General features: G+C 38.2%; 1 protein-coding gene across 1 annotated transcript in view; it reads right to left on the reverse strand.

Annotated features, from left to right (window-relative positions):
* The window catches only part of sdk2b (sidekick cell adhesion molecule 2b), a 418,765-nt gene extending 399,576 nt beyond the window's left edge, over positions 1–19,189 (reverse strand). Inside the window, exon 1 of the mRNA XM_073867136.1 lies at positions 18,200–19,189. Coding sequence (XP_073723237.1) covers positions 18,200–18,476 — 277 coding nt within the window. The 5' untranslated portion in view covers positions 18,477–19,189. The remainder of the gene's footprint in view (positions 1–18,199) is intronic.
* Positions 19,190–20,468: the final 1,279 nt, after the last annotated feature.

Consider the following 20,468-nt stretch of genomic DNA (forward strand, 5'->3'; position numbering starts at 1 on the left):
AACAGAACGCAGCAGACACACTCACCTTAACGGTTTTTTATAAATCCATTTTCCTGCCTGATTAAAACATAAACATTGCAAATAACAAAAGAATTAACAGTTAATTTACGTACACATATCCTAAAAATAATCTTGCGTGACTGATACACTGTAAAGCGGGTGAATTTTAAACATGATTTTGAATGGAAGTCAATGACACCCTCTGCCAGTTGGGTATACCAAGATGGCGGCTCGAACTCTGCGCTGGCTTCACCTCACGCTGTTACGTTAAGCGTTCTATGCGCAATCCAGTCATTTATATAGATCAGTGGTATGTACAGATATTTATTCATATCTGTATCTAAAGGGTACACATTAGGACCTTTTTAAAGAGTAATGCCCCAGTGACCGCCTGGGAACATTTTTGCACCATTTTTTTTACAGTGTACCAAAATCCTGACTTTTTGCATGTAAACACAACTGCAAAGATATTCCGAAAAATCACCTCAATTACCTGGTGGATTAACGAAAAAGGTTGCAGTGACATGGAGCATTGCATACAATCATCAGAACAACAGTGGAATTTAAAAGATAATCACCACATCCAAAAAATCGATTAAACATTATCACGATGGGTGTGAAGCTGTTGGTCGTCTAAATGCACTCACATGGGTGATGCAAATAGCAGCGTGTTTATGGCCGCAGTGCCCATCGTTTCTCGCCCCCATCTGCTGGGGCGAAATACACAAATGCGTTCACTTATTAAAGTGAAGAGCCCAACAAATCAAAGTTAGGGCAATTATACTCCCACAGCCCTGTTCTTTTCAAAATGGCAACAGCTGTTTTCCGGTGTCCAAATTGCACTATAATTTCATAGGGAGCATATGGCTACAGCTGATTAATCCAGAAAGGAAAGTGTTTTAATATTTTCACTGGTGGTTGGGTAAATAAGCCCTTAGACGGGCAGAGAGATAAGTCAGAGAGTTCTGGAAGCCAAGGGCACGTATCTGCAGGAATTGATCAGGGGTCTGGACTTCCTCTAGCGAATGACTTCTGCTCCATGACATTGACAGATTCAACTCCTCTGTGGTCGGTGAGAGATGGCATCTTCATGTGGAGAGCGGTGATCGCCATATGCTAATTGTCACGCATGTGCGCGCACAACAAAGTTATGGGTTTGCAGTTAAATCATTTGCAGATTTAAGAGTTTTATCATTCATTGTAATGCTGTATTTGAATGTTTAGGGTTAACCCTAACACTGAATGTTAAATCTAAATGTGACCCTGTAGTACCACAAATATTTTTTGGCATAAAAAATAGACAAAAATGTAGACAAATGTGTAGTGTTGGGGAAGGTTACTTTTAAAAGTAATGCATTACAATATTAAGTTACTCACAAAAAAGTAACTAATTGCGTTACTTAGTTAGTTTTCATGGAAAGTAATGCTTACACTGCAAAAAAATTAAAATGTTTTTCTTGATGAGCAAAACGACCCAAGAAAATAAGTTCTAAGTCTAGTTTTTAGACCAAAACTATCAAATTTAAGTGATTTTATGCATAAAACAAGCAAAAAAATCTGCCAATGGGGTAAGCAAAAAAATCTTGAAAATTTTTCTTAAACACTAAATTCAAGAAAAATTAGCTTACCCCATTGGCAGATATATTTTTTTTTTTTTAGATATTTTTACTGATTTTTTTTCTTGAAAATCAGTTTTTGCAGTCCACACAGGCGTGTACCCATAGAGTGCATAATGTGACTATGTTCAGTTTAATTCAGTACACCATTTTTTTTTTTAAATCAAATCAATTAAACTTAAAAAGTAACTTGCATTACTTTTAAAAAAAAAAGTAAGTCAAATATTAATGTGTTTATTTAAAAAGTAATTTGTTACTTTACTCGTTACTTCGGAAAAGTAATATTATTACATAATGCGTGTTACTTGTAATGCGTTACCCCAACACTGCGAATCTGACACTTTTTAATGTTGTTGTTTGAAGACTATACCTAAAGATGTGTGTTTTGCATATTTGAGTGCAAACCTTTATGAATCCCATTCAATGCAATGCAAATTTTAATAACCATTGAATCACAAATTCTTTCTGCTTACATTGAATAAATGTGCACCATTGTCTTCACCAATGAAATGGCAAGAGAATACATTTAGAAACATGGAACATGTCATTGCAAACATGCAAAACACACACACACTTCATTACATTTTGTGCCTGAATAAGCTTTGGAAGATCTCTGCACCTCCGCCAACTCACCCCCTGCGTTTCAGCCGTGTGGCGAGCGGCTCGTATGGAGATCATTAACGCCTCAGAGAATACCGTACGTGGCACCATACGAGTCACAATGGCAGTTACAGGTCCAATTATTCACAGGAATCCTAAGATTGCTTGCCTTTTTGAGCTCACAAACACACACACACACACAGTCACAAAAGCACCCTGAGGGAGCGGCAATTACAGGGTTCATAGGTGGCATCTTAAGCAGGGGCCGATCTGATTGCATTTCCATTCTGAGCGCACAGCTCACTGCTTCAGAATCAGAGGCTTAAAGGCCCCGTGAACGACGTGTCGCGCGGCAGTCCACGCTCATTACCGGACCGCCGCGCTCTGTCTGACTCTGGTAAACAACCCCGAAAGCGTCTCGCGAAGATTCCTCGCTTTGCATAATTGTACTTTAAAAGGTCTGGGATTTGGCGGACTATTACACGCTGAATGAGTACTCGAGTGTGACGCTCTCTGGGTGAACGCGGAGGTGCGTTTGTGCGATTTGCTGCATTAAAGACTCTAAATGTGTCACAGGGAAAGGGCAGCGTTCCTGGAGAGGCTTCATGCGAATTGTACGGAGAGAAGCAGTTTAGCTACAGGTGGTTACACTCCTAAAAATAAAAGTACTGTGCAGGGTTCTTCACAGTGATGCTGTAGAAGAACTGATTTCGGTTCCCCAAAGAACCATTAAAAAAAACTTTTTTTCTTAACATTTTACAGTCTAAAGAACCTTTTATACAACTATTCAGCCAGTGTTTATTGTTTCACTGGGTATTATTATTAATAATGCAATAAACACAGTCCTGCTTTTCTTCTTTTGTATCTCTAGGATAAGAAGTCAAAGAGCAGCACTGTATACATACACACTGTGTAATGTTTATCTTATTAAACACCATTTTTCACTGCATAGCTTGCTGAATATCCCAGCTTGACATATAATGTGATTTAAATGTACTGATCTGGTGGTTGGACTGCCATAGCTGACACTATTAGTTAATTTTTTAGCCAGAATGATTTGACAATGAACAATACTTCTACAGCATTTATTAATCTTACCTTACCTTCATTTCAGTTTTAACTAATAACTTTTTTAAATCGTAAGTTATAGCTGTTAACATTAGTTATAACACGGCTTGTTGGAATGCTTGATTCTTATTGGCCAATCCCTACATTTGCAGGTAAATATGTCTTTTAATAACATTATACTTTACAACTTGTTATAAAAAATAGCATGTTTTCGTGTTAAACAAGCCCAATTTAACCACAAGGAACAACTATTTACCTTTCAATAGAGTTGTGTTTAGGGCTGTGATGGTGGCAGTATTTTACCACCGTGATGGTAATGCACCAATTCACCGCAGGGGTGTGGTGGTTATTGAATGTGTGTATGTGTTTGTGGGCATTGATGCATACAGGCTTATATATAATGCATACATGTATTTTGAAATCTAATAATGTAAACGAGGATCAGATATACGTTTCTTAAAAAACGTGCGTGTTTACAAGCGCTGGTTTCTTTTTCCACTGGTTGGTTCTCGTCACAACGTCAGGCAATGCTTATGTTACTTAGCAACAGTGCAAAAAATGACTTTCTTACTTAGTATTTTTGTCTTTTTTCAGTAAAAATATCAAAAAATTCTTAAATTAAGATGTATTTTCTTAATGAGGAAAATAAACAACGAAAATAAGTCTAGTTTTTAGACAAAAAATATCTATGTAAGCGAATTGGTGCTTAAAAGAATACAAAAAATCAGCAAATGGAATAAGAAAAAAATTCTTGAATTAAGTGTTTATGAAAAAAGTAAACTTATTTCAAGAAAATTTAAACTCCATTGGCATTTTTTTGCTTGTTTTAAGCACTAATTTACTGAAAGTTTATATTTTTTGTCCAAAAACTAGACTTATTTTCCTAGGTCATTTTGCTCATCAAGAAAATACATCTTAATTTAAGAATTTTTAGATATTTTTATTGAAAAAAAATAATACTAAGCACACTGCAAAAAATGACTTTCAAGAAAATTTGTACTTAGTATTTTTGTCTTGTTTTCAGTAAAAATATCTAAAAATTCTTAAATTAAGATGCTTTTTCTTGAAGAGCAAAATTACCTAAGAAAATAAGTCTAGTTTTTAGACCAAAAATATCAAATTTAAGTGATTTTCTGCATAAAACAAGGAAAAAGATCTGAAAATTTGGTAAGCAAAAAAATCTTTAACATTTTCCTTCAACACTAAATTCAAGAAAAATTCAAGAAAAAAAATGCTTACCCCATTGGCAGACTTTTTTTGTTGCTTGTTTTAAGCACAAAATCACTTAAATTTGTTATTTTTGGACTAAAAACTAGACTTATTTTCTTGGGTCGTTTTGCTCATCAAGAAACAGCATCTTAATTTAAGAATTTTTAGATATTTTTCTGAAAACAAGACAAAAAAAACTAAGATTTTTTTTCGGTGTAAGAAAGTCATTTTTGCAGTGAACGACAGACGCTCTGGAGTGCCCACGCACTTCCTGAAAAGGAGGAAAGCGACATGGTCATGTTTTCCGCATGTTTAAGACGCGAAATGTGAAGCAAATAAGCACATGTGCTTGGCCATTTCAGTGGGTGCCTGAGCCCAGCCCCAGAGCACCCACGGGATTGGCGCCTATATGCGTGTTGTAGCACTTCCATCCGTAAAACAACACTTGGTTCAAGTGTGAAATCTTTTTGGGGTTATAATGTTTTCAGCTGTCCTGAAAACGCGTTCTGATGGTGTACAGGTAGTGCAGATTGATACTTTTTCGCAACCTTGAGTGACCGAGAGAGAATATCTTGCTATCATTGTTCCACCCCCAAGCAGCGGGTCATCACTGATATGAGTTGCCTTCCCTTGCAAATAGCTCTTTAACTCTGAGTCTGCTGGCCGTTTGCGTTCACAAGAAATTGAAGATATCTTGCTGAGCAAGATTTAATTATTTTTTTTTTTTGTGACGTGCACACCACCATGGGTCCCACTTTACCACAGCGGGCCGCACTTCACCACCGCAGTTGTACGTGTTTATTACAACCATCACAGCCCTGGCCGTGTTACTGCTTTCTGAATTTTTTTAATATAACAAAATTCTCCTTCTTCTTCTTCGTTGGGTGTCTCCTCTACGGGGGGCTCACGGGATAGTAAAGTGCCCATTGAATGTACATTTAAAATCTTGCCGGAAGTAGTCCAGGCACATTTCCCTTGTTTTTCGATTACTATGAATTCGGACATATTTGCCTCACCTAATATATTACTAGCGAGTTCAAAAGTTTACATACCCTTGGTTGTTTGTACACTGCCAAAAATGATTTTCAGAAAAAAAATTCTTAGTTTTTTTTGTCTTGTTTTCAGTAAAAATATCTAAAAATTCTTAAATTAAGATCCTTTTTCTTGATGAGCAAAACAAACCAAGAAATTTAAGTGATTTTGTGCATAAAACAAGCAAAAATCTGCCAATGGGGTAAGGAAAAAATCTTGAAATTTTTTCTTAAACACTAAATTCAAGAAAAATTCTAGAAAAACTAGACTTATTTTCTTGGGTCGTTTTGCTCATCAAGAAAAAGCATCTTAATTTAAGAATTTTTAGATATTTTTACTGAATTTTTTTCTTGAAAATATTTTTTTATTGTTTCTTTGATGATCAATGACTGTTTATATGTTTTGTGATAGCTGTGTAATCCTCCAGGTTTTGCCTGTTCTTTGGTTTTCCAGCACATCTTCTGCACATCCGAGTTCTTCTGCACAAAGACTATGACTGCATCCGAAACCTCAAAAATCTTCAAAATCTTTTCGGAAGTAGTAGGTCATCCAGGTACTTTTAGCCTACTGTTTTTTGAATACTATGAATTCAGACATACTACTCGCCTTGCCTACAGCTTTTCACTTACAGTAGGATGCAACATATATGATGTTAATATCCAGCTTTTTAACCAAACAAAAAAAAATCATTCACAGTGATCACAAAAGGCTGCAAACAATCATTGTTGCTCGAGAAGGCAACACATTGCATTAAGAGCCAAAGGTTTTTAAACTACTACTATACGTAAATATTTCATGTAGCATCTAAAGGACTGTACGCACATGAGTGAACACAAAGCTCTTTATAAATACCTACAAATGTTCTCAGGCCGTAAACCCTTTTAGCTTATAAATGAAATTTGTATTTTCCAATCTTGGATCAGTGTTGGCCTTCCTGTTAAACGCGGGGACAGCGAAGAGCTGATCTCAGACCAGCCGTAATGTAATATCCAGGTGCGGTTCTGCTTGGACAATTCATGAGGATCTGACAACCGGCAGGAGCCAAAAGATGTGGGCAGGGTGAGGGGCGTGAAAAAGCTTTCCAGCCTGAAACGCTCGAGTGGGGCGATAGCATCAGATACTGCGGCTGTTCTTGTCACTGCTATCACAAACGCTGAAATGCCATTCCCTATAAGGTCTCTTCACCCTCCTGCCGCTTTCTGCCTTGATCCAGGCCAGGTCTGACATCCCTGAGAAGGAACCTACGACTTCAAACAATCCACCAGGCAGACGCACGGTATATGGAGCAGAGCCTAGCATTGACTCAACATTTTAAAGCTTAATGTTCCCTCAGCGGAAATGGTTAATGTGCGACCGTGCGCCTACTAATGTTACTACACACAGGAGATCACAAATCGCTCCTCGGTAGAGCTGATTGTAAAAGCAAATGGAATATTATCAAACGATTGGACGGGTTGTTGTAGTTCTTGTAGTTCAACTGCCAGTGCATTGCATTAGCATACATTTTTGCGTTTGGCAGACGCTTTTATCCAAAGCAACTTACATGTGTTCCTTTGGTTTGAACCCATGACCTTTAGCGCTGCTAAACCAGGAGTAAACCACATTAACAACACATGGGTTCGATCTCAAAATATACACGTACTGATAATAAAAACAACATTGCATTGAATGCATAAACCAGGAGTTAACCAGGTCAACTGGTGGACAATTTTCCCCATTTATGGAGGGGTTAAGTTTACACAACCACCTCCAAAGGGGGAATGGTGACTATGCAGACAGTTAGTCGTGTTGAACCATCTGTCTGAGCTCCTGCAGTGGATTTCCATACGGCCAATGGTGTAGACCTACAGCAAGCCTGGAGGGCTAAAAATGCTACCCCACAATGCAATGCATTGGGAGCTTGGCTTACTAAAAATAAACAAGACACGTGCCTCAAAAGAATCACAATCTGATCTCGGCAAGCGGTGTTTTAATAATTGTACGAATGCATTTTATGTGACCTCTAGAGGTCACCTTATTTAATGCGAACAATTTGTGCAAGCAGAAATGAAAAGGTTGGGAATTCACCGGGAAAATAAAACACTTATGGAGGGACAAAAATGTGAATAAAGGCGGAGAATTTCAGCACTGCATCAATTACAGCCCTTCACTGGCACTGTCGAGTGGCCGCGCTCCTCTGGTCTTTTCATCTTCTTCAATCTTTCCTCAGAATGAGATATTATTAGCATCATTAGCGTTTTTCTTTCATTTTTATCACTGATGTGCTTCAGTCTTATACTGTCTGTACCAATGCACTCAGTATAAGGATGTTTCTACAGATACCTTTAGACATAACTCTCCTAAGACAAACATTTCACACTCTCATTAGCTTATATCATTTGCCAATATCTAGTTCATAGACATACTATTTGTTACAAAGTAACACATAGTATGTTACTCCACTTCACGCCGGGTCCTGATAACAATGTCAGGGTTTATTTCTGTGATAACAACCGGCTGCCTGTGCATTATAACCAGCTATTTACATAATTTAAATATTGATTTAAAATATTTTATTAGCTAATTTTTAACAAATGCAGACCTTTCACGAGGAAACCCTGTTTATTTTTTGTTTAGGATAAGACAAGATGTTTAAATGTCACAAACACACTGTTTGGTTTAATCATTTGTAAATATAATGTCATATGTTATTTAAATACATATTTATATAACATTTTTGTGTAATATTAAACCATACCTGTCAAAATAATCTGCAGCATCCGGGTTACGATGGGTTATTAGTTTTAAGTGGTTGTTATCTGGGAATAACAAACCTGCAAATGTCACGACTGGCCAATCAGAATCAAGCATTCCAACAGCCGTAAAATAAGCAGTGGCGGCTCGTAACTGCTCATCCGAGAAGCGCAAACTCAAAATATGTGTGCGGAGTGTCATGTGTGTTGCTCGTGTTTGCACAGTGAACTAAGAATTGATTTATAAATGCAAAGATTAATAAATGCTAAAAAAATATTTGTCAGTTCATGTTAGCTCATTTGTTTTTCTAATGTTAAAGGAATAGTCTACTCATTTTCAATATTAAACTATGTTATTACCTTAACTAAGAAGAGTTGATACATCCCTCTATCATCTGTGTGCGTGCACCTAAGCGCTGGAGCGCGCTGCGACACTTCGATAGCATTTAGCTTAGCCCCATTCATTCAATGGTACCATTTAGAGATAAAGTTAGAAGTGACCAAACACATCAACGTTTTTCCTATTTAAGACGAGTAGTTATACGAGCAAGTTTGGTGGTACAAAATAAAACGTAGCGCTTTTCTAAGCAGATTTAAAAGAGGAACTATATTTTATGGCGTAATAGCACTTTTGGGAGTACTTCGACTCGGTGCAGTAACACCCTCCCTCTCTTATTATGAGAGGGAGAAGGGGAGCGGACTTTTCAGGGGAGTTGAAGTACTCCCAAAAGTGCTATTACACCATAAAATATAGTTCCTCTTTTAAATCCGCTTAGAAAAGCGCTACGTTTTATTTTGTACCACCAAACTTGCTCGTATAACTACTCGTCTTAAATAGGAAAAACGTTGATGTGTTTGGTCACTTCTAACTTTATCTCTAAATGGTACCATTGAATGAATGGGGCTAAGCTAAATGCTATCGAAGCATCGCAGCGCGCTCCAGCGCTTACGTGCACGCACACAGATGATAGAGGGATGTATCAACAATTCTTAGTTAAGGTAATAACATATTTTAATATTGAAAATGAGTAGACTATTCCTTTAATAAACACAACCTTATTGTAAAGTGTTACTGTTTTTAATAAATATATTACAGTAATACATTATGTGGCAAAGATGACATGCTTTTTATATATGCAAAGTTTTTATAATGGTATAGCTAATTTCATGATTGATGTATTTTAAATAGTAATCTAAATCAGCTTAACTAGTTTTAAGGTCTTCTGGAACATTGCAGAAAGTTGGGAAAAAATAAAAAAATTGCACAAATATTGTGAATGCTCTCATGAATGATATCCAGTGACGTTGTTGTACCCTTTAAAAAATACAATATTTTAAGAATATAGATATATATATCTTTCTGAAAAATTGTGAAGGTACATTTTCATTAACATCATTAACATTAAAATCAGACTCTTCGATAGATAAAAACAGAACACTGCAAAAAATGACTTTCTTTCTTAGTATTTTTGTCTTGTTTTCAGTAGAAATATATAAAAAATCTTAAATTAAGATGTATTTTCTTGATGAGCAAAATGACGTAAGAAAGTAAGTCTAGTTTGTAGACAAAAAATATACAATTTAAGTGAATTTGTGTTTAAAACAAGCAAAAATATCTGCCAATGGGGTGAGAAAAAATAAATAAATCTTAATTTAAGAAGTTTTAGATATTTCTACTGAAAATAAGACATACTAAGTAAGAAAGTAATTTTTGCAGTGAATAAAAACACTCGAGCACAAGCAACACAAGTTTCCAAGTTTTCCTTTTTAAAACAAAACCCACAAAGTTATAATCTGTTACAAAAACATAAAAATCAACTTCAACATGCCCTGGGGCAAAGACACCCATAAAACGAAATCTCAACTCTAGCTGCCATCCAAGACTTTCCCTGAACTCTAACACATTAGTTTGACACTTTACACGCTTCTGTCAATGCCTTTAAACAACACAGCTAGTAAATGACAGCTGCTAAGCAACCACACAATTTCTTGTGATTTCTTAAACTGTGCAACGGCAAAACACCCTCAGAACATGTTTGAGACGAAGCGGTGTCACACCAGCACAGGCTAACAAACGACACCCAGAAGTCTGTCACCACCAGGGCCATTTCCTTGCCTATATTCTTCATCGGCCATGACTCCATTGAGTAAGAACGCATAACGCCTGCATCTGTGTGCTCACAGAGAGCGTTTAAAACATGCACATTGGCCCAATGCCTTCCTGGCACAGTCCTTGAACTTAGTATTCGGGTGTGCGTCGGGGTGTGCGCACAGTTGTCCGCATTTGTTGGCACGCTGGAGTCCAATGAGCCGTATTTACGAAGCGTTTGAACAGGGCTACTTTTTGCTATGCGAATGAAGGATTAGTGTGTCTAATCATAAACCGAACAGATCGGATGAAAGAGCGGAACGGGGAGAAGTAATAAATGTAGGAAGATAAATAAAACTGTGCATGATTGAGCAAACACACTTCGTTATCTGATTAGCATGAAAGGAAACCTGTATACCAGCATATCCTTTCTTTCTGTATCTCTCTTTCTTATTCCAATCTCTCCCAAAGCTTCAAATACGCAATATTTGCAGACCCCTGTGCAAGGAGTCCAAAATAGATAATAAGGTGCTATGTACACCCAATTCTTCTCTGTGGACTCTATTATATTTTCCCAGGTGTGTTGAGTCACGGTGTGCCACAGGGAAACTATAAGGTACAACTGAACAAACCATCCTCTAATGACTTCATATTCTCATATCTACTCTTTCCTGATGATGTATCTTCTGAAGCAGAATAAAAGATATTCAATGTTTACATTTTTACAGGTTACTGTATAAGCAAGACATGGCCTTTGCTCTGCCATCGGTGAGAATAGGATGGGATCTCTGTGGGATCTTTATAACTGAGCAAGGGTCAGGAGTGTTCAGGAATCCTGTTTGAAATTTTTTTAAAGTCGCCATGAAACGGAAGTAGCGATTGCCTTATTTTCCTCGTGGTGACGTATATCTGAAAGAACCGGCTTCTGAAATGAAATATGGCGGGCTGGATTTGAATTTGTCCATCGAGATCTGATTGGATCGTTTGAAGTTGGGTCGTGTTGCTAATTGCTAAGCGCTGCGATCTTCTCCCGGACCCCGCCCACCTGCCATACTTATGACCGGAAGTGAAGAGAGATCGTTTTCAGGAGGGGAGGAGATTTGCATTTTTGATTAAAGATTATGAGCACACACAAATTAAAAAAAAATAATGGATATCATTATTTTGGAAAAGATATTAAAATAAAAGCGCTTACATACATAGATATTCATTTTGCATGTTGCAAGGTTTTATATTGTTTTTAATTTCAATTTCATTGCGACTTTAAATATATTACTATATAAAACCTTGTAACATGCAAAATGAATATCTATGTATGTAAGCGCTTTTATTTTGATATCTTTTCCACTATAGCTTCTATGCATTTCGCCAAAGAATGCATTATTTTTTTTTTACTAATTTTTGCATGTGCACCCGATTGCAATATAACAAAAAAAGCAGTACTACAAGCTAGTGTTGTAGTCAAGACCAGGCTGAGACCGAGACAAGACCAAGACATTAAAGGGTCAAGACCAAGACCAAGACAGGCCGAGACCAAGTCAAGACCAGTCAATCCAGTGCAATCAGAGAAATTGATAAAATAATCAAAGGCATTGCAGATATGTGGGAATTTATCTTTGTCTATAAGCAAATAAAAGTGAACAAACACTAAAGAGCTGAAATCAACTTAACCATTTATTCTGAACTGTCTTTCCATGGCTTTCCATTCACTTAACACAATGCAGGTGTTTTTAGTAACAAAATTAGAAAAATTGTCATTGGGAGAAACTTAAACAATGCTTAAACAATGCAAACATCATATGCCAAACCTGAATAAACTGCATAAAATTAATGATAAAAAATAAATTCAAGATGTGCCATCAGTTGTGGTCTTGACCGGTCTTGAAATATAATTCAGAGTCCTCTTTGTCTGAGACCGAGACGAGACAGAGTAAAAATGCGGTCGATTCCAATACGAGACCAAGACCTTTAAAAAGTGGTCTTGAGACGACGACCGGTCTCGAGAACTACAACACTACTACAAGCAACAAAATACAAAAATAGAAAATATGGTCTCTCCTTTCATATGCAATGTTTAGAAGCAGCAATAAATATTGTATTGCTGGTTAATTAATCAATATCAGATTATACAGCAACGGGATCAATATAACTTCTGTTTTATTTCAATATCACTTAATCAAAGTCCATTAATGGAATACAATCCACATAGTTTCTATACAGTCACTATTTGTTTTGGATTTGCAGGTGAGCCATTTACACAGACCAGAGAATCCACAGAGGAAACATTTCAGCCAACTATGTGCAATTGGTATTCGGGCACTGAAGCGGCCAGAGGCATCGCCCATGGCAACAGTGTGTCCAGAAAAGCAGTGCCCCCCCTGGCAGACCCAAGCTGACCTGACAGGGGAATGGCTGGGGTGAGCTTCCCACCTTCCCTATTTATCATAGCGGGGCGAATAAAGGAAGACACTCGATCGATACCATTCCTCCCCTCTGTCTCTGGATTCTGAGGTTAGTCGTGAGCCAGGGGGGATCTTTATGAAAAAGTAACGAGGACTCAATATGTCTGTCCATGCAGAGAGCTTTTCTAAGTGCCGGTAGTCGGCAACTTAACAGATACTTAGAGAGCCTTTGAGTTGCCAAGGTCAGAGTCTTTTGGAGAATGTAAATCAATCTGTCAATCTTCTGTAAAAAAAATGACCCTTTAAGCTGAAATGCACTAATGTTTGCCTCACCCGGTCTCACGGCCAGTTCTAGGATCAGCGGAGCTCTGTTGATGCATATTTGATTATATACATACACTATATTCCCAAGTTTTGGGACAGCCCTCCAAATCATTACATTTAGGTTTTCCAATCACTTCCAGTGAAAGGAGGAACTCCTAATGCTTCACCATACCAAGACATTTTCAACAATTTCATGCTCTCAACTTTGTGGGAACTGTTTGGGGATGGCCCCTTCCTGTTCCTAATGCTTCCAACATGACTGTGCACCAGCTCACAAAGCAAGGTCCATAAAGACATGGATGAGCAAGTTTGGTGTGGAGGAACTTGACTGGCCTACACAGAGTCCTGAGCCTACACAGAGTCCTGACCTCAACCCAATAAAACATCTTTGGGATGAATTAGAAAGGAGACTACGAGTGAGGCATTTTCGTCCAACATCAGTGTCTGACCAAATGTTTTACAAATGTGATTTTAGAAAAAGTTATCATAAACACACTCCTAAACCTTGTAGATAGTCTTCCAAGAAGAGTTGAAGCTGTTATAGGGCCAACTGCATATTAAACCATAGGGATGAAGAATGAGATGTTATTTAGGTTCATGTACATATAAAGGCAGGTGTCCCAAAACTTTTGGCAATATAGTTTATATTTGCATGGAAAGTTCTGTGCTTCCACGGTAGCACTGCATCAGCAGCGCAAGACGTCATGAGTTGGAACCCAGGGCACAGATATGCTGTTAAAACACTGTACACCCTGTAATGCACTGTAAGGATAAAAATGTCTGCCAAATGCATTAATGTAATTATTTAAGAAATTCAGATAATTTTCTCACCCTCATGTCATCCAAGATGTTTAAGTCTTTCTTTGTTCGAGAAATATTTTTTATTTTAATGTAAAACACTTCAGGATTATTCTCCATAGTGGACTTTAATGGACTTCAAAAGTTTACAGCAAGGGTAGGCAACAACAGTCCTGGAGTGCCGATGTCCTGCAGATTTTAGCTCCAACCCTGATAAAACCTTGCCTACCTGTAGTTTTCAGGTGACTCTTTAGACCTTGATTAGTTGTTCAGGTGTGCTTGATTAAAGCTGTAGATAAACTCTGCAGGACATCAGCACTCCAGGAACGATGTTGCCTACCCCTTGTTTACAGTTTCAATGCAGTTTAAAATTGCAGTTTTAATGCAGCTTTAAACAATCCCAACCAAGGCATAAGGGTCTTATCTAGTGAAACGATCATCATTTTCACAAAAAAAAAAAAACATAAATAGTAGTACTTTTAAAAGAACACTCCCCTTTTTGAAAATAGATTTAATGGATTATGCTAAGCTATGCTAAAAGTGGTACTGCCAGACCCGAAGATCAGCTGAATGAATTCCAAATGGTACAAATTTAATGTTAACTCTAGGGGATCTGGAAAATGAACCTGTTTTCAAAGAAAGTGGAGTTTCCATTTAAACCACAACTTCTCATCTTGCCCTATCCATGTTATGTGCCAGGGTTTCCTTACGTCTTACGTAATCACATCGAAAGGTCACGCATTACATATGTGCACAACATATACTTGCAAACCATTTTAAACAATAAACTGACACAAAGACATTAATTAGTATCATTCCACTAACAACCACGTCGGAACGGTCCTCTTTCTCCACACTTGTAAACACTGGAGCGGTAGTTTCGCATAGTCATACGTGACCTTGGGATATGATTATGTAATACGTAAGGTCATGCTGGCGCGTCACATGGCTAGTACAAGATAAAAAGTTGTGGATTAAAAGTACTTTTTTTGATGAAAATGACGATCGTTTTGCTAGATAAGACCCTTATGCCTCGGTTGGGGTCATTTGGAGCCCTTTTGAAGTTGCATTGAAACTGCAGTTTTAAACTGCATTGAATCTGTAAACTGTTAAAGTCCGCTGTTTGGAGAAAAATCCTGGAATGTTTTCCTCAAAAAACATAATTTCTTCTCGACTGGACAAAGAAAGACATACATAACCATCTTAGATGACATGGGGGTGAGTAAATTATCAGAATTTATTTTATGAAAGTGGAATATTTCTTTAAAAGAAATGCTAAATGTTACAGTTTTTTAAATACTATTGAACACAAAACTACTACATACAGTTCACACTAAAACTTGGTAAGACAGTAAAGTGAAAAAAAAGTGCCTTGTGTTTACATTGGAAATGAGGTCGAAGGAGAAGAAACCAATTACGTTTCAGATACATACATGATATAATTGACAGAAACTGTTCTCCTAAAGTGCTCCATGTCTACGACGTCAAGGCGTTCTGGGAAAAATGCGTCAATAACAAGGCTTTTAGTTGAAGAGCATCATCAAATCACAACTGCCTCAATCAATGTGTCATTACCTCACTTGAAGCATCACAGCCGAGCAGAGAATGACATTCGGTAGTCTGGTTTTCTCTTTCACCGTGTTGTGGCGAACATCAAAGGCATACGAGTAAACTGACCACAGAGTCCAAGTTAATTACCGTCATTGTCTTGTCATATTCCGCAATTTTCCTTCCATGCAGAAAGGCCCTATATGACTTCCCATGCTAAGCAGGCTGCAGAATAACAAGGTTTTTTATTGAAGACCACACCATCATCTAAAGCTGACAAAAACATGTCCTCTGCAAGATCAAGACAACAAGCAAAGATAATCTACTGAAGCAAAATGATTGATACATACAGGTATGATTATGTCAATCATGACATTTGCAAGTTACCCTCAGCGCACATACACCTCCATACCCGCTGTTTATTCTCATTTACATTCATGCATTTGGCAGACACGCAAGATCGAACACATGACCTTTGTGATGCCAACACAATGCTCAACCCACTAAACATCACAGGAATGTTTGTTGCCCTACAGATTTTGCATTCATGAATAACATACCTGTACTTTTATGTGTGTGCAGTTAAACAGTTGCAGGTGTTTCTGCAGCGCAGTGTATAGACTGTGTTGCATTGGTTGTAAGTCACTTGAGATGAATGCATTTGCCAAATGCATTGATGTAAATGTAAAAATGTGTCTTAATTACACATTCATTTAGGGATTTGTATAAATCCTAGACCCCAAGTATAAGCAATAACAGTTATGCATGAACTACTTGAGCTCTACGAGTGCTACTAATAATTTTCCGGCTGTTCAATATAACAGCATGCACTTCATCAAGACTCTGATAAACACTTATTTATACAGTCTGTACAATGGAAACTAGAAGAAGGCCCTCACAGTTGTGTCTGGTAATACATATCCCACTTCATCCCGGACGCAGCTTTATTCCCTCAATAGATTTTTCATTAAAACCATGCCAAGATTCTGAGAGGACGATTATAAGCCCTGTGGTGGGAATCTGTTTGAATCGGGGTTAAGGTGACCTGCACCTGCGAGCACAGAGATGATTTACTTCAAGTAGAAACGAATAAACTAAAACCATAGATCGGTACGAAACCCAAACATTGGCTGTCATTAATAATTCCAGTGTCACACATTCCCTTTACTCTGTATCCCTTACATACACACATGCATGCCGGCGCCCTAATCCTTCCAGCGTGTAAGTTATCGCTCTACTGTAAATGTCAGGTTAGACAGCTGCATACACTCATGAATGATGGATATATGGCACATCCCAGTATGCCACGCTTTCCTCCCTAGGCAGCTTTACAGAATAGCTTATTTCCAGATCCAGGGCTTAGTTTGCAGCTATCATGCATTCCCAACACTCCCACCTGAGCTTGCATAACAACTACCTACCTGTGTAACCAAGCACACTGCAAGCAGAACAAGAAAAATGAAAGCCGCAGATGTGTACGTTTGGGAACTGCATGGCATTGCATTGCTGCGTGGAGCTATTCATCTACTTTAACTAATAGAGCATCACAATAGCTGTGCAAAGGTCATGGGTTCGATACCACACACACACACACACACACACACACACACACACTGGTAAGCAACAGGCTTAATGTAAGCTATGTGTAGTGCATGGGAAGATTATTTGAGAAAGCATCGCCAACCTGGCAAATGTTTTTTTGTCAATGCACAACATTTAAGCATATTGCCCCGATCCTTTTCTAGCCAGAAAGCACAAAGTGACTGTTCTGTTATTCGCCTGCTGTCTACAGAATTTCGGCCAAAACTATTTTCTCTGCTTGAGGCTATCAGATGAGAAGAGAAGTGGCCAGTTAAAATGCCATGCACGCCAAGGAACTCAATGAAATACTTTGTATTCTTTTAATGGCATGAATCTAAGGGGGCCATATGTGCCCATAAAACTAGAACGCAACTAATTGTCCATATCTGGGAAAATGTATTTCTCTTGTCCCTACAGATCTTTGGTATATAATATTAGTGTCGGGTAGGGTACCAAGTTTCCATTTTTAATCCTGATGATTAATAATAAATAATTAATCATGCCATCATTCTCATATAAAGGGCTGTCTGATGGTCCACACTGCACTGGATGAACATGCATCTGACAAAGTTTAATGAGCAGAAAATCACTAAGCATTGGAAAGTTCTGTGTGCCAGAGCTCTCCTGTTGCGTGTAGTAGCCTAATAAAAATTGACTTCATTAATTTTGATGGTTAATCTACAGACTTCATTAAATTGCTTTGCCTAATTTCATAGGCACGTCTCGTATAATAACCTGTAGTGCGCGTGAGGTTTGCGCTTTCATTCACTTCCATCCAGGCTATTTCTCATAGTCTAAAACAAGATTGGAGACTGTGAAAAGATGTAGTGAGAGAGAGAGAGAAAGAGAGTGAGAGATCTCATGATGATTGCGAAAAAAATCCTCGTTACTTGTGTACATTTGCAGATGTTTCCATTTTATCCCTAACATAACCTAGAATGGCAAACAACACCGTGCATGCGTAATTGATTATTAATTAGGCTACATTTTATTCACCAATACATGCACACTGTTCATCTTGGCTTATCTTTTAATTAACTGTAAAAAAGCCCAAACAAATTACTGTAAAACTCCGTGCGCAATCTATACTACAATAACTCACTTTTCGCTTAGGGGTCTCTGGAGAAAATTCATTACCAGGCAAAACTCTAAGAAAGTCAATCTCGGTTTGCAGGGAGTACAACGTAAAAAGCCCCGTACCTTGCGCTGATGCCAGATGAAGGACCACCGACAGCAAAATTACAATCCAACAGGGTCTCCATCTCGGTTTCTCCGAATTCCCAAACATTGCCAGACGAGCAGATGGAAAGATATTGAACAGGTTTGTCCGGCACGCCGGGTACATGTTGCTTCTCCACAGCCCTGCCAAGGTTGTGCGCGCTGGACGGTGCGTAATTTTCTCGAGCGTTTGCGGTTTGCCTTTGCGCGATTTAGAGAGGTTTGTGCCGACACAGTTAAACAATGAACCTTCGTCCATATGACACCTTTTATTGAAGACTTTAATATTGGTAAACTCCCTTGTAAATCTGAGTTTGAAGAAAAAAAAACTTTGAGAAAGAGAAACTGGACGCACCGACTCCTTGGCACAGATTTCGTTTTCTCGGTGATAAAACAGACCTTTTGTTTTTACATCCACTGCCTCAGTTCTCCAGCAGTTACCGGCGTTTTCGTTCAACAAATGTTTTATTAATAATTAAATATATTTCCAATCCAGAACGCAAGCAGGGTTAGTTGAAGATCTGTTGATAAATAGTCGTCTATAGTCACATTCACTCATTCGCTTTCATGTACAAATTCACGTCTTTCTTTCAATCCAATCAACTAAAAGTTATTTTCTTCCTGTCTCGCTCTGCGCGTCGTTATCCCCAATACGCGTGTCGTTCACAGAGTCCGCTCAGACGCAGAACAAGCTTCAATCGGCATAAGTAACTTTCCAAATCCCGTTTTACCGCGCCACGGTGCCGTTTGGTCCAAACGAACCATGCTGTGCCCAAAGCTTCCCGGTGCGTGTTGGAAACAGAATGCGTAAAAGAAAAATTGTGATCGGTGTATGTCGCGAAGGAACCGGCCCGTCGGTATGAAGCTCTAAAGATCTCGAGCATCATATGAGCAGCGGATCGCAGACGGTGATGCGCACGGAGGGGGCTGACGCACGGTGCCACCGCGCGGTGAGCTTCAATAACACACACTGAGACAGACGGGCGCTGCCTGCTGAATGCACAGGAATGAACGTGTAGGAAGACAGTTTAACACCGATGAACGGATTAATGATCAGCCATAACAACAGTTGCATTTCAAATCAGTAAACATTGAACTGTGTTAAATGTACCTTTGTAACAACTATCACTGTTTTGGCATGTGCCACAGAGCTGAAATCTATATCTAGTTTATTTTATGCAATATTATTCTCAACATTCATCCAATGCAAACGAGAGTGCATCCAAAATGACTGCAGATCAACATTTAATCAAAAGTTTGTGTTGTGGGACTGCTAAAATAGTTGGCTGTTGTGATTAATCATTTGTGATTGTTTATTTCCCCTAAAGTCTCTCTGGATATAGCATCTGCTAAATGAAGAGATGAAAATGCAAATGTGCATTTATCTACATTAAATCAAGTTGCAGACAGGACTCTTCTACTAATGTAAACCTAAGCTCATTTCACAAATCCATCTGTCTCAAATCCGTTTAACCTACACACTACATTCAATTCAACAGGCAATGAGGTGCATTCAGGTTGTGAAACTCGATTTCTGTAGGTCAAATCAATAGTTTAATATTTTTGTTACGTTTTAAAGTGTGATAAATGCCTTTAAATGCCAATGATGGGCTATTTAATGTCAGGTTTCTACTGTGACAACATACGCCATAAACTGTACTGTACGGTGACAACATTGCTTACTTTACTTTATAGGTTACCATGCATCCAATAAACAACAAAGGACAGTACTGTATGTATAAATATGAAGTAAATATCTATCAAACGCAAGCGTCTCTTCTATCATAAACCCCTTTGACATGTCTGCAGCAGGCATGTATTTTGATATGATGCATGATGCACAGGTTTACATGATGTGGGCAACACATATTTTGACAAGACGAGCCACATGTTTTGTTTTGTCGAGCTTTGCATTCGTGCCTCCCTGCCACTGGTCTATACATAAATATACTTAAGAAATTAGCGTACCCTGAAAAATTATTTTAAGGAATAAGTGTGACAACTAGCCCCGGCCCTTTCCACATCATTTAAACTGATCATAAAACACTTCAGAATGGGTCTGATGATCTATGGCTGCAGTGTTGCTCTTGTAAAATACGCACACACTTGCGAGGGATCGTAGAGTGTTCCACAAACCTACAAAACCAAGCAAGCACACATATAGATATATGCAGATATAAACACATTAAAATCTATACATATTTACTGTAATTACTGTATGATCGCAGTGCATTACCAAAATGGAGGTCAG

Source organism: Misgurnus anguillicaudatus, chromosome 4 (genome assembly GCF_027580225.2).
Source record: "Misgurnus anguillicaudatus chromosome 4, ASM2758022v2, whole genome shotgun sequence".
Taxonomy (NCBI): Eukaryota; Metazoa; Chordata; class Actinopteri; order Cypriniformes; family Cobitidae; genus Misgurnus; species Misgurnus anguillicaudatus.